This window comes from Pituophis catenifer, unplaced genomic scaffold (assembly GCF_029215685.1).
Source record: "Pituophis catenifer annectens isolate HBS135680 unplaced genomic scaffold, rPitCat1.0.hap2 SCAF_7, whole genome shotgun sequence".
NCBI lineage: Eukaryota > Metazoa > Chordata > Lepidosauria > Squamata > Colubridae > Pituophis > Pituophis catenifer.
Genome location: NW_027256887.1, coordinates 67,310,597 through 67,326,272, shown reverse-complemented (window position 1 = coordinate 67,326,272; position 15,676 = coordinate 67,310,597). Strand labels below are relative to the sequence as shown.

The 15,676-nt window shown below is 37.3% G+C and overlaps 1 protein-coding gene across 1 annotated transcript in view; it reads left to right on the top strand.

Annotated features, from left to right (window-relative positions):
- The window catches only part of RFX4 (regulatory factor X4), a 37,566-nt gene that overhangs the window by 10,981 nt on the left and 10,909 nt on the right, over positions 1 to 15,676 (top strand). The window contains exons 5-11 of the mRNA XM_070947148.1: positions 758 to 921; positions 2,200 to 2,300; positions 4,975 to 5,033; positions 6,752 to 6,896; positions 9,651 to 9,745; positions 12,214 to 12,331; positions 14,792 to 14,911. Of these exons, the coding sequence (XP_070803249.1) occupies positions 758 to 921; positions 2,200 to 2,300; positions 4,975 to 5,033; positions 6,752 to 6,896; positions 9,651 to 9,745; positions 12,214 to 12,331; positions 14,792 to 14,911 (802 nt within the window). The remainder of the gene's footprint in view (positions 1 to 757; positions 922 to 2,199; positions 2,301 to 4,974; positions 5,034 to 6,751; positions 6,897 to 9,650; positions 9,746 to 12,213; positions 12,332 to 14,791; positions 14,912 to 15,676) is intronic.

Genomic DNA, 15,676 nt, shown 5'->3' with positions numbered 1-15,676 from the left:
TAGTAAATATCTGGAACACTCTATCTGATCCTGTTGTTAGACTCTCTAATCCCCATACCTTTTACCTTAAACTGTCTACCGTGGACCTTTCATGTTTCTTAAGATGATCCTAAGGGGGCGTGCATAAGTGCACCAGCGTGCCTACCATCCCTGTCCTACTGTCCCCATTTATATGTAAATATTCTATGTGTTTATGGCTATGTTTTGCCTATTTATATCCTTTTATTCGTGCAATTTTTTTTCATGTGTCCATGTTTATGTCTATACTGTTACTTGTTTCCTTGTACTTGTTGACAAATAAATAAATAAACATAAACATAAACATAAGAAGCAGCTAAGCCTGCAGATGGAAAGGGGCAAATATCTCACAAGGTACCCTCCCTAGTTTTTTGGGCTGTAAATACAAGGGGAGATAAATGTAGGTTCAGACTTGCAAGATTCTGTTAATATAACCTCCCAACAATGTATAAATAGTTCATCTGGGCATGCTTCTTATCTGGACTGTCTTGCAAGGCTGATGAGCAGACTCAAACCCAGTGGTACATGAACATGAAAGAAAGAAGGCAGAATCTGCTTTTTATTTGCAACTCCTTTTTTTTCTTTTTCATCAGCAAACTGCCATGGGTGGAACATATCATTTGATGATGTTTTGCAAAAAGAAAATCAGAAATGTCTTTCTGCCACTCTAGAAAGTAGACAAATAATAATAACAGAATTACACATTCCATTTATTTCTTCTGTCTGGCTGCATGTCTAGGTTCAAAGTTTTCTTCTGCACTTTTGGCAAGGGATGCCACCTCACATGCTTCCTGTACTGGGTTCTTCCACTGTAGTAAATATAGTTGGAGTTTGTGATTCAATACTGTATAAAGCTATTTCTGGAGTTTTGATGCCAACAGTTTTGCAAGCATTACCTGATAGGTGAGTATATTTTATAGAGTGATATTTGTGTGAAGGTATTGGGGTGAGTTCGCTTGCAATATATGCCCTTTATACAGTTTAAATGAAGAATCTTTCTCACATAAGACCAAGTGAATATTTATGAATAATATAACTATATGGGTTTGACAGAATGCTACATTGAGTTCAAACATCAAGGAAGGAATGGTGGAATTTCTCCATTTAGGAATGAAGGACAAATATGTGGGCAATGTATTTAAAAGATTCTATACTTGCATGCTTCAGTTTTGAATTCTAAGAATTTTACCATTCTGGCGGTCTCTTTAATACAAGTGCTGTCAATGACATTTTTGATTTATCAGGTTTTCTCCCTTGAAATTCCATCTTAAATAATGCTTTTTTATGAGTGTTACGGATTTTCACTCCTACATTGTTTTCTACTCCAGCCTTCCCTAAATTAGTAGTTATTGATGAGTTCAACTTCTATTTCATATTTTGCAACCAGAGTATCTTAAGGGCTAGAATCTTCTTGTACATACTTTCTTGAACCCTGAGACCTCTGGATGGTCTTGTGTCCTGAGAACAGTTTTTGTATATGGTGCCCCTCTTCACTATTCTGAAATTCCCTTAGCAGTACAGTATGTATGTGTGCCTGTTTTAGTACCATTTGGGAGGCTGACAAAATACAGTATATTTTTGTCCTCAGTTCTTAACCATGAAATTTCCTACATAGCAATGGAATCATTTAATTCAATCTGTTTCAGTTATTTCTCCTAACTAAAGTAGATAACTGTAGTTATTTTAGTAGTAGTAGAAGTAGTAGTAGTAGCAGCAATAACATTTATTTTTCTAAGTTTTAAACATTAAACACCACTGAAAATTAATGTTATGCAGCAATTATAGATCATAATTTTGAAAATTGGCATAGTTTTGAATAATGGAATGTAACTATTTTTTTTTTAAGTTCTGGGGTGGAGGGGACAGCAGATCCAAGAATTTATAGTTATTCATTTCAGAATTCTATAGATTACTTTTTCTGTATACTTTGGTGCACTTTTCAGATTCCTTATTATTAGGTAGCTATAAAATAATATATATTCTCAGTGCAATCCCATGAGAATAACTGGAAATTAGGTCTCACAAAGTTGAGGAACTAATGCTAGATACATCAGGATAGGAAGATTTACCAATTTTGAACTATAGGATTAAGAATTGGGGAGTTGCATAGCAAATATTTTCCTTTCTTCTGCAAAGAAAGATTCGCAACGTATGTTCCTGAAATAATACTTTTCTTTTCAGCTTAACACAGGTAATCCGCAAGTTTGCCAAACAACTGGATGAATGGCTAAAGGTAGCTCTTCATGACTTGCCTGAAAACCTACGAAATATCAAGTTTGAATGTACGTGTTACATACTTTCTTAATACAAGCAGAAAAATTGTTTGTGATGCTGTAACATTGAAGTTAAAGATATTAATCAAAAGGTAGTATGACTCCTGGCACCAGTAGAACTTTTTTTAAAATGCGAAGGATTTTTTTTTAAATGAAGGAAACAGATCAGGTAAAGAATTCAGTTCCTACTACATACGTGGTATGGCAGTATTCTTAATCAAATCAGTCCACTCTATGTTCTATGAGTAATTTTTTAAAAAACCTGAAAAGGCAGTTATAGAACACATATTCTGTGTTAACCACACTTATTCACCTACCTCAAGAACATGTGGAAGATAAGGCAGGACCTACCAGTAGATTTAAGGGTGGCCCAATCCTATTTTTTTAATCTACAAAATTAAATTTATTCTTCCAATAAATGAAGAAAGCGTGGAATAACTATTAGATTTTATGTAAAAAAGCTATTCAGATTTTGAAAACAAATACTTAGAATAAACTTGAAGGCATTCTTTAATTTTATGTAAGGAGTAGGCAACACTGTATCTTTTGATGTCAAAAGAATATATATTAAACAAAAAAAAAAAAAGCATTGGCACTCCTCCCAAATGTAAAAATGCCACAAATCTCACATGATCTTAGGCATGATATTGCTGAAAATGTTTAGGACTTTTAGGAGATACTTTGATAACTTTTTAAAAGTCTCAGTATGCAAAATTATATGCATGCCTGAAAAGATGGTTAACACTTGATCTGTGTCTTATGACTCTGACATGGTTTAAAAGAACAATAAGCATTGCATCTCTAATTTATCAATCTCTAAACATCTCTTAATTAATTTTGTCAATTCTTTCAGTAATATGAGTGTATATCATCACATAGTGATGAAGTCAGTTTAGTTACAATTAATAAGTCTCCTGTCTTTGTGGACCAAATTAAAAATTCTCTCATGAGATGTCCTGCAAACGCAAGCAATCAAGCACCTCTTCTAACTACAGTCTGAGTCCTTTGCCTCTGGTGTCAAAGTTTACAAAATGGAGACGATCAAATTATCCCACCTCCACACTCTTCTTTGTAGATGTCTGCCTTACACATTATATCTTAAGAAAGCCTGCTTTATTTCATCAATCCTGCTCCTTTTATACTTGCTAACTTCTACATCACAAGTTTTTTTTTTAAGACAGAGAATGTGAGCGAAGTTGAAAAAGGGAGGGAAAAAATTCATTTAGGAGACGGATTAACCATTGATCAGCATGAATGATTAAAAGCACCTTTGTTGAGGAGACTCAGAAAATGACCCATTCAACAACATGATTTTGTAATTTAATAATTTATTCAAATAGCCCAAGGTTCCTTTCCTCAAAATGAATTTGTTTTAGTATATGTTTTGGAATTCCAGTTGCAAAGCAGAGTTGCAACTGGAGAGATCAGTGTGGATTCTCTTTACTTTAGTGAAGTCTTATAGTATGGGAGCTATTTGGACATCTCTGGAATCTGGATGCTAGCACTGTATATACAAGCAATGCAATACATTTCAGCATACTATTTATTTACCTGTGGTAAAAAGACTAGTACTATATCTACAATATTAGGATTTACCCAAGAAAATATGGATATAAAGTGTCATACTATTGACCAATAGATAAAAAAATAGATAGATAGATAGATAGATAGATAGATAGATAGATAGATAGATAGATAGATAACATGGATTTTATTCTGTCATGGCCTTGCCAATATGTTTACATAATAGCAATAGCAATAGCGCTTAGACTTATATATCGCTTTACAGTGCTTTACAGCCCTCTCTAAGTGGTTTACAGAGTCAGCATATTGCCCCCAACAATCTGGGTCCTCATTTTACCCATCTCGGAAGGATGGAAGGCTGAGTCAACCTTGAGCCTGGTGAGATTTGAACTGCCAAATTGCAGACAGCCAGCAGTCAGTAGAAGTAGCCTGCAGTACTGCACTCTAATCACTGCGCCACCGTTAAATACATTAAATCCTCATTTGTGTACTGCAGTCCCTAATCATAAACCAGAGAATCTTGGTTCACTTGGTATCAGTAGCACAGTCCTAACAACAAGAGGATGAGTTTCTATGGTGGATGATCTACTTCTTCAATTTTTGTTGGAATGGAAAGTGGAATTACTAATCCAGCTTCATCCCGATGGGGTCTGTAGATCTAGGATAGAATTCTTTCAGAAATGAGGAGGCTTTGGATATTATGAATCTAAGGTTACCTTTGACACTTCTAGGGAATAGACCTATTGGAGATCTTCTGGTCATGGGAACCAGCATATCAACAACACGGAACTTTCTGCAGAAGCACAGAACTAAGAATCATTTTAGTTTAATTTGATCATCAATAGATAACTTTCAATGGGATTTAAGGTCATTGATTTTATGGGATAATGATTTCTATCTCAAACATTATTTTTTTTAAAATGCCTAAAATATGCATATTCACATAACAAACATATCTAATAATATAAATATTGTTGAAAGAAAAAGTTCTTACAAAACAAAATCAGTTAAATATATCCTATATTTATAATATAATATAAATATAATATAATATATCAGTTAAATATATTAGCAGAATTGAATGATGATATGGTATGTATTGTTTCGTGCCAAAGTAATTATTCTAGCTAACTACATAAATGATCTCCCTCATTGTCAGTATCCAGAAGATTTTCTCAGATTCTTCGGAGGCAGACATCATTAAACCATCTATGTCAGGTATTTTATCTTTTTTTTTAATCATAAGTTTATTTTGTTCCTCAGCAAGCACACATATGTTAGTTCTCAGGTAAATTCTTTGCATGCATTTGAGAAATCAAAACATTTAAATGGGATTTGTTCACTGATTCGAAAAAGCATTCAGAGTTAAATGAAACAGAAAAGCCATACCTGCTTGCTGACTTAAATTATTTTCCATATTCTGGGAAGAATTGCCTATCCATGATGACTAATCTGTGTGTGCAATTTCTAGAACCCCAGAGAGCAGGCCTCAAATAATAGCTGCTAGGAAGCAAATATAAAAGAGGACTTATACCCTTATATCCATTCACTGAATCCTAAAAATTATCTGACTGGCCTCTGGGAGATCCAGAATGCTGAACTAAATAGAATTTTGATTCCGTTTGCAATATTGCTTCTGATATTTTCCCATTTTATAGACCTCTTTCCTTGCGGTTATCTAACTAGAGAGTTATAGCAAATTGTAAAGAAACATGTTGAAAATAATATTTGCATTATCTTGCTGTCCCAGTTTCCCCCCATTTCATCAATCGTTTATCTTCCCTTTATGACCAAATAGAGATGTAAGCAGTTTATAAGCACTTAAGTAAAATTGTCTTTCTCCAATATTTTGAATAGCCTCTAATTTACTACTACATTGAAATCTTTAGTAGCAGTAGCAAAAACAATGTGGATAGTTGCAGTGAAGTTCCGCTCAGCCTTCCTTCGAAATGGGCCAACTCGCTGCAGCCAACTCGCCACGGCCAACTCACGATTGCTAACTCGCCTTAGGACAGCTCGCCATGGAACAATTGAACAATTCAATTTAATTATTTAAAATAAATTTTAAAAAATCAATTTTTGTCATTCACATTTAATTTTGTCCCTCCCTTTGCATCCTTTCTTTAATGATTCTATTCCACCATTTCTTTGATATTAGTGTAAGTCTTGTCCTGCGGTGAGTTGGCCACACAAGTTGGCTGGGGCGAGTTGGCCGTGGCAAGTTGGCCATGGTGAATTGTCATAGATCCACCTCCTTACTAACTTAAAATACCAAATAGCATTTGCATGGATTGAATGGAAATACGGGCAGTTCTATTGAGTAAGTCCATTGTCATGCATGAAGGTCCTATCTCAGACTTAAGCTATAAACACTCTCTAATGTTCCACTCCCACCTCCCTTTCTATGTACATGTGACCAGTTACTGGTCAAAATGTTGAAAAAAGTTCATTCAGTTTTATTAGTATTTGACCTGCTTTGAGATAGAGCCTAGTTCCAATATTGAAAATATTATTCGGGCGCTGTACTTACTATAGATTTGTGAGGATTTCAGATACTGTTTCAATTATTTTGAAATTGTGAATGAATGTACTATTTAAATCATTGTGATCATTTCAAAAATGAAGGTCAAGATACAAATAATCTGAATTTAAGGGACATAATGAAGAAACTGGTTATTCTCCAAATGACGAAAGTGCCTTTTTCCCCAAATGAAAAGAAGCAGAAGTATAGTATTACCTTAAATTTAGAACTGAGGTCTCTAATTTGTATTAGGAAAAGTTATATTCAAATTACTTACTGCCCTCCATGACTTTTCCGGAGCCCAAGGAGAAAATCACCTTAGCAGAACCCTACCACAAAACCATATAAAGGGATAATGTGATATTATCTAAGGTAATAAACTCTAAGCTAACGAGTTGTTTAAATTGGATTATAGGCATCAAGAACTGTGATCCACAGTGCAGACATTACATTCCAAATGCTGGAAGATTGGAGGAATGTGGATCTTAATAGTATCACTAAACAAACACTGTACACCATGGAAGATTCGCAGGAGGAGCACAGGAAACTTATAATACAATGTAAGACTATAGGACTTTCAAGTAAGGGAAATTCATTCCAAATGTTAACAAAACAGAATGTACCAGCATTGTTGTTTCCAAAATCAGCTCAGCTGATAAAAGATTCTGACCCGCCCCACACACACACACACATACACACCTCCTCTGAATCAGTGGTGGGTTGCCCCCGGTTCGGTCCGGTTCTATAGAACTGGTAGTAAAACTGGCGGGAGGCTCTGCCCACCCACCACGACGTCATCATGAGTGATCTGCGCATGTGCAGGAGCATGTGTGCATGCGTGTGTGAAGCAAGCATGGGCACACGCTCCCGTTGTGAACCGGTAGTAAAGGTAAGTAGAACCCACCCCTGCTCTGAATGTGATGATAGCGTAGATGACATGGGAGAAATATTGGTTGCATAACATTTTCTCTGCTTTCTGTTAAATTTCTCTGCAGCAACTTATTTACCACAATGCAAAGTAGAGAAAGGGAGAACACTTCCACACAAGGGTTTTATTATGCAATTTGGGTATATTTACTAAAAGCAAATCCTATAATATTTAATTGTTAATGATAACCATGCATAAAGTTGCTATCTGAATTCCTTGTGTCATTTCTGCCTCTTTAGATGCAGTTGTAAAACTTAATGGTTCCTAGCTTCATATTTCCTTAATACCACAGGAAAGTGGCTCACATGAACTTTAGCATTTCTTACTTATAACATCCCAAAACCTGTTTCCTCCAATTACCACTTTACAATTCCTTTTAAGTAAACATTTTTTATGACTATACTCTAGCTGCACTTTAAGAAATGATTTCATCTTTCAAACATTCTTCCATGAAACAATATATTTGAATGTATGCCCAATTAAAAGCTGTGCAGATTAGGTACTTTCCAAGTACGCAGAGACTTGAACTGGAGGTTCCTTATATTGATAATAATCTCTACGAAGAAGCCTGCACTTAATAGCAAGGCTGGGCATTTTCCTGACTGGTTCAGGATGCTTCTGTTTCAAGGAAGGACGCTTCCTGGATACCATTTCAGCTTAGTTTTCAGAGTGAAGAAACATGTAATGAATTTTTAACTAGTAAGGATTTAGTATAGGACTGTGGTTGCGACAAGTGAATATTTCACTGATATGCAATACAGTAAAGAATTATTTTTAGAAACCTTACAAGATTTTTTTAAAATAAGAACATCAGAAGGATGGAAGGCTGAATCAACTTGAGTCTGTCAGGATTGAACTCCTGGCAGTGGGCAGAGTTAGCCTGTAATACTGCATTCTAACCACTGTGCCACCACGGCTCTTTCAAATACATCTCATAATCTCACTCAATCCCAGTGCATAGGGGAGAAGTCATATCTTAAGTGGTTTTTGGAAGGTTAAAAGCAGGGGTCGGTTCCACTTACTTTTACTACTGGTTTGCAGTGGGAGCGTGCACACGCACGCTTCTGCACATGATGACGTCGTGGTGGGTGGGTGGAGCCTCCCACCAGTTCTACAGAACCAGATTGAACCAGGAGCAACCCACCACTGGTTGAAAGGGTGGGGGCCTGGCAAGCCTCAGAAGGAAGGGTCTTCCAAACAGCAGGGACTGCTATGGAGGAGGCACAGTTCCTAGGTCCTATAGGATAGCAACATTTAAGTGAGGGGACTAGAAATGTACCCACTTATCCAATCTGGTAAAACAGGTTAGGTGTCCTTAGGGAGAGGTAGTCCTGCATATAACCTGGTCAATGAATGACCAATGTCTATAATATTTCAGTAGCAAGTACAAGTAGCAGGAAGCAACTGTAGAAGGGAGATCTCACCATGATGTTCTAATTATGAACTTTCAGCCTGTATCTCATTGGCCATTACAGTCTACATAGAATTACAGTCCGTATAAACCTTTGACCTCATCCAACCAGATTCTTATGTTCCCGTGATTTTTAATGTGTTTGCAAGGCTGTGTGCTAGTTACGAAACACACCAGTCATGTTTATCTAGAAGTCAGTCAGCTTTCGTCCAGCCTTCACTAGAATTTTATTCATGCATAATTCAAAATATCTGCATTTGTTTATGGAAAGAATGTTTGGGGTTGCAACTTAATAATGCCATGTTTTGAAAAGGATGCCATTTACGTGGATCATAAGATAATTTGGACAGTTGCAAGAAAATAAAACATTTATATTTAGTGTTTATTTTCCTTATGTGTCCTTGAAGACAACCCTGTGCCCAAATAATATCTAAATATCTCATACCATTCTTGAAATCACAGAAAAATGTGTTTTAGGTATTGCAAATAATGGTTGCTGCATTTCTATAGAATGTTTCCTGATGGGAAGGTGTTGCCTGTCCTGGATTTAAATAGCCTCTTGATGCATTTCTAAATGAATTTCATGCATGACCTTTTCTGTCTGAAGGGTCAGAGTCTTGATTTAATTGTGGAAGAATGATTCTCAGAATGGAGTCTGACTTTTCCTTACAAATAAACAATACTGGGAAATGTAGGAAAAAATCATACAAAACTACTGATCATAGGGAACGTGACTAAGAAGGACTTTATATAACCAGAGGTGATTATAAGCTGGGCAACTGTATAAATATTTTAAATAAATAAATAGGAATAGTCATGAGAAACGATTTAGCTTTTCCTCTTCTTAAATATAGCATTAATTTTCTGTTGTTTAATTTAGCTAAGCAATTTATATTCATTCTTCATTTGCTTTCATTTGTCATCTAAGAGACAACACAATTAATGATTTGGATTCCTTGGGCTTTATTTTACCAGTATATCAGGAATTTGATCACCTTTTGGAAGAACAGTCACCCATTGAATCATACATTGAATGGCTGGATTCCATGGTGGATAGATGTGTTGTGAAGGTCAGTAAAACACACAAAGGATGAAAGAAGCTAATCACACGGTGCATAAGACCTCATAAAACCTCTACATGTGGAGCTCTAGATCCAGTACTGGTTAATTTTTATCTAAGAACTGGAGCTGAAGGCAACTTCTTGAAGCAATTTCCAAACTTGAGGATTTTTTCTTCCTTCAGCTCAGGACACAATAGGTTGGTGATGTCAACCGCCCATTGGCCAAAGTAGTGGTGCAGGTGTATAGGAAGCTTAACATATTGAGTCAGATCACTGATCCAATCGCCTCATTGCTGTCTATTTTGACAATCAGCAGCTCCTTGGTCTTTCAAACAGAGATCTTTCTCAGTCAGGAGATGATGGAGCATGCAAATTATGGTTTCTACCAATAAACTAAAGCTGTCTCCGGCCAGAACTGGAAAGGAACAATAGCTCAGAGTCATTTGTAGCAGGAACAGGAGTGAGGAGTTTGTAGTAAACTCTTTTTTATTTGAAATATCAATATTGGCATGTGTTATGTTTCTTTCTGAAGCTCTACATGACTTGGACTGTTTTCATATCTATATATCTTTGATATGAGAACTGTAACTGTTCTGTAACAATGAAACAAGTTTATAGTTTTCTTTCCTTACCTTACCCCATGCTCTTAACATATTAATTTTTTTGATAATAAGAACTTTATTAGAAAATAACATTTTTTAAAAACGTTATGGGCTGAAAACAATGGCACACCTATTATCTATTCAACCAATTTCAGCAATTTCTTAGCAAAGAAGTTGAGCAATATAACCAATATATTTTTTATAAGCAAATGGTTTGTTTGCTTTCAGTGCTTCGTGGTTTGGGTTTCAAGACTTGCTCTACCAGATCTACTTGCTGTGGGTCACAGTAATTAGAGTAAACTTTTCCAACCCAGATTTAAGTTGTAAGTGATTACTTGCTTGAGACTATAATGGGAACAGAGAAAGAGCATATTGAGTCAGCAATGATTTGGAAGCTCTAAGGTGGCCTACCTTGACTAGATATACTTATTTACCTGGAGCTTATCTGGGTTCATGGGTTTTGCCTGAATTATCTGATACCACTCGGGATTGCTGGAGTACTGCTTTCACTGTACAAATCTACCAGGGCAATCCCAAAATAGAAAAAAAAATGGGAAAAAACTCAGCTGATTTGAACAATAATAAAATTGAAATATGACAATAAAATAGGGACACGGTGGTTTAGTGGCTAAGACATATTATTGTCATATTGTCAATTGAAAGGTCAGCAGTTCAGTGGTTCTAGTACCGCATAAAGGGGTGAGCTCCCATTACTTGTCCCAGCTTCTGCCAACCTAGTAGTTCAAAAGCACGTAAAAAATGCAAGTAGAAAAATAGCGACCACCTTTGGTGGGAAGGTAACAGTGTTCTGTGCGCCTTTGGCGTTTAGTCATGCTGGCCACATGACCACAGAGATGTCTTTGGACAGCGCTGGCTCTTTGGCTTTGAAACTGAGATGAGCACCACCCCCTAGAGTAGGGAATGACTAGCATATATGTGCAAGGGGAACCTTTACCTTGATTCTTTTAATTGCATTTGCAAACTTATAAATAATGTTAAATGGGAAGTATTCACTTTCTGAAGATGCTATTCTGAAGAGACTGTCTGGAGGCTCTAGTACAGAAGTTTTCAGAAATACTTTGTATTCCATAAGATTAGGTCACTTTCAATCACCTCTATGACACCTCTTCCTTTTTCCTTAGTTTCACAAAACATTACCGTATTTCCTTCTCTCTTTTCAAGTCTTAATTCATTTTCTTTCCCATTTACTTTTCTCACGCTCTTCCATATGCTATCATCATCATCTTCAGATTGGCCTGAATATATTGACCTCTGTTGCTTATCATGTTTTATCAACTAAGACTTTCATATGACAAAGAAGATATAGATTAGATTACCAGCCTTATATTATTGTGCCAAATGCAACATTCCCTACTAATATCAAGGCTAGTACCAATCAGATTTGACACATTTTGGCCAATTGCAATTTTAGCTAAATAGGCTCATGCTATTCTCTGTTAACAAAGATCTCTAATCTTTGAGTCTAGAGACAACATTGCAAGCCAACATACCAATGGTGGGTTTCAGATATTGTTACCACCAGTTCGCCCCGCGCGCACACCTTCCGTGCATGTGGCCGGCCTTCCACGCATGTGCTTTGCTCATGCGCTCGCCTTCAGCACATGCGCCTGGCCTCGAAAACGTGACTAAATAAGACGGCATAGCACCGGGGCAGGGGGGCGGGGGGGCTGGCCCACCTGCAATCTCCGCTACCGGTTCGGGGGAACCGGTCCGAATTGGCTGAATACTACCTCTGCAACATACTACAGCCTGCATCTCTCCAACAAGAATGTAGCATATGCAAAATATTGACATACACTTCGGATGATACCTTTGTAAGCACATTTTGGATCACTTGTTTCTTTTTATTGACAGGTAGCTGCAAAAAGACCAGGTTACCTGAAGAAAGTGGCCCCGCAGTTCCTCTTGATGTGGTCCTGTTTTGGCACAAGAGTAATTCGGGATATGACTTTGCATAGTGCCCCTAGCTTCGGTACTATCTTTTTTCCCCCCTGAGATTTCAAGAAGAGCAATTTTGCACATAGTACAAAACAAAAAAACAAAAAAACTGAAGACATTTCATATCTTTCCATGTGTACAAGGTCAGGGAGTGGCTGTTTTCAAGGAGCAAATGAGCTCCGGTAGAGTTGAAGGCAGTAATAATGGTGGTGATAGTTTTGGAGAAGGAAAACATTCTGGTTTTTTTCTCCACAACCCTAATCCTTTATCCAAATCATCACTTTCTATCACAAGAGAAGTTTTCTTCTCAAAAACTCAAAAACTGTTAGCACCATTATTGGCATATTATAAAAAGATAATAGTTGAAATTAATAATGAGAGGAGTTTGATGATAGAATTTCTTATCCAGATGTTCTGACCTAGGCTTCCCCAAACTGTGAAGCAGACTCCTTGTCCCGACAAAAAACCCTATTTATTAAGTTACTGTGAATTCTTCTCATTCACATCCAGTAAAGTCTTTCAAGGGTGAATTTACAGTCACAGAACTTATCTGGCTTGGCCAGGTCAATATGCCAGGCCAATATCTTCAAAACTTGGCAAGGAGTCATGGCGAGTCACAAACCAATTAAGCAAACTAATTGTGTCCTGCAAACTCCACTCCCCTTTCGCTCCTCTTTTATTCCCTCTGGAAGGGGCTGTTCATTGTCAACCTGTGCCTTACTCCCAAGTCGATCCTTGTTCTTCAGCTTATTCCCTTCGTCTGGCAACTCTGTGCGTGCACATACTGGGAACAGGCTCCAGCTGTTCATCTGCCTCACTGATGTCTGACTCCGAAGGCAGCCGATAACTGGCATACGGCCCTGGCCCCCTCTCTGCCTTCGATGCAGAGCCCTCATCAGAGCCTTCCCCAGACTCCAGGAATGGCCCATGTTCCTCCCCAATCACCTCACTGTCCGAATCTGCTATCAGCTCTGCTGGCCGCTGGTGGGCCAGTGAATCTCCCCTTCACTGGGTATTTTCAGTTAGAGACTAGACAGCCATCTGTCAAGGATCCTTTAATTCCATAGGACCAGATATGAAGTCATCAATTTTTGATGTCGGCATGGAGAGAAGAAGAAAACAGTATCAGAATAATACACTTTTTCACATTGTAAAAAAATTGATAACCCTAATGTAGGCAACAGAGAAGTTCAAGTAGCCCCAATTAATGTAAAATAAGCAAATTGAATATTATTAATTAATAAACATGTATAAGATCACAGTGTAAACAATAATTTAATGTCCTTTCATATTATCTTAAGACAAGTTGATATGTCTATTTTTGCATCTTAACATTGAATTTCTCCCTATATATTATATAGTTATTTAGATAAGTTAGTTATATAGTTATAGTTATAACTATAGTTATATAGATAAGAGAGATAACTATTAATGTGTAAGGAGAAGTTACAGAGCAACAAGAAAAATCCAGGTAGGCTTGACTGAAAGGCAATCCTACTAGAATATTGTCCTCAAGCACATCCAAGTTTTGACCGAGTTTAAGACAGATTGGCTGTTTTTTGCATTTGTTTCAAATCTTTGGGAGCTGATATATAACAGAAGGTCCAGATTATCAAATTATCAAATCAGATTGAAAAATACAGCCATTAACTGTGCCTGAAATTGATAATTATTATAAAGGTCATTCTAGACACGGCAATTTTCTAGTCCCCCAGGGAAGGGTGCTCTATTTCTTCTGACGCAATCTTCCATAATCTGGTGCCTTGCATATCTGATAAATTTCAACTGCTGATTAGAAAGGCCGAATCCAGTATATCTGGAAGCAGGCCTTTATAATTAGTATCTGAGTTAAAAACCAAATGTCATCCATCGTCCATCCTGCATGTAGAGCCAGGATGGCCATTCTGCTGAGAGAGCCTGTGTGATATCAGAGCTAAGTGTTGTACGAATACCATGAAGATGCATCAGCTGTCAAAATCCCCTCATGTTCTGACCTAGGTTCCCTTAACAAGCAGGCGGTAGGAATTGATCCCGGCAAAACCTCTTTTATTTACACAACTGTGAATTATGTTCATTCACAATCAGCAAGGTTTGTCTAAACAGTTTTTCAAAGGAATATTTCTCAACACACCTTATCTCGTTTGGCAAGCTGCCATGTAACTTGTTTCCAAGGGTGGAAGGCTGAGTCAACCTTGCAGAAAACTGCAGAGAACAGCCATCAGAAGTCAAAACTAACTCAAAGACACAGCATTTTTGTCTATCAAACAACTGATTGGCAGGCAGGCAGGAGCAGTGCAACTCCACACCCATGGAGTTGTGTCTTTGGTAGCACCTCTCATATTGCCTGCAACCAGAGCTGATCATTCCCTTGGATACCATAGTTTCTTTCTTTCCCCTGGGGCTCACAATTAAGTGAGTAATAGCAGGACTGTAAACACCAATGAGTTTTATGCAAATGGCATTCACTTTTTTCCTCACATTATTTTGTCACCAGGATCTTTTCACCTTATTCACCTGATGTTTGATGACTATGTGTTGTACTTGTTAGAATCACTCCACTGCCAGGAGAGAGCCAATGAACTGATGAGGGCGATGAAAGGTGGCACTGGAATAGGTAAGGTTACATCAAGGTCTTGAAGTTATATCAATCCACCCCAAATGGTCCTATGTTTATCTCTGTTTGTTATTGTTAGAATAGTAGAGAAAAAAATCTACCAATAGAACATCTGCTTTTGTGTGTGTGGTACAAATGACAAAAATTGATTAGGCCTGACTGTCCTCACACATTATAATAAGTCTTTTGACTGGCATTGACTTATTGTTTTTATACGATTCCCCATTATTTGGATTTCTGTACCCTGGGTTATGGGTTAATGCTCAATGGTTATGAAGATGCTTTGTAGAGAAAAAACTACTACATCTTTGTTAGAAACTGGGGAGCTGGGCTAGAAGCACCAGTGGACATTATGGGATAGATGAAAGTTTTATCAATCGAAAAGCTATATATACTGTATGAGCTTTCCCTTTAGCATGTATCTTGTTTAAATCAGGGCAAAGGAAACACTCGAGTTTGCAGGCTTGAAGCCTTAGAAACTATTAAACTTATTTCACAGAAAGTTCAGAAAGTTTTGATTCCCAAGTAGAAGAGTGTGGCACCTTCCCTATGTAATCTCTGAAGAGCAGGAAGGGCTCCCATTTCGCATCTGCAGCCTTGTTTCAGGTCTGGATTAACCATTCAGCAAAATAAGCATTTAGGGCACCAAGGGAGAGGGGGCACCACAGAGATTTTTTCCCTCCCTCACTATCATCTTTAATTCTTTTACTGCCACACTTGATTTTTAATAAATTTTTATATTTGCATTTTTCCCTTTTGCGAAAG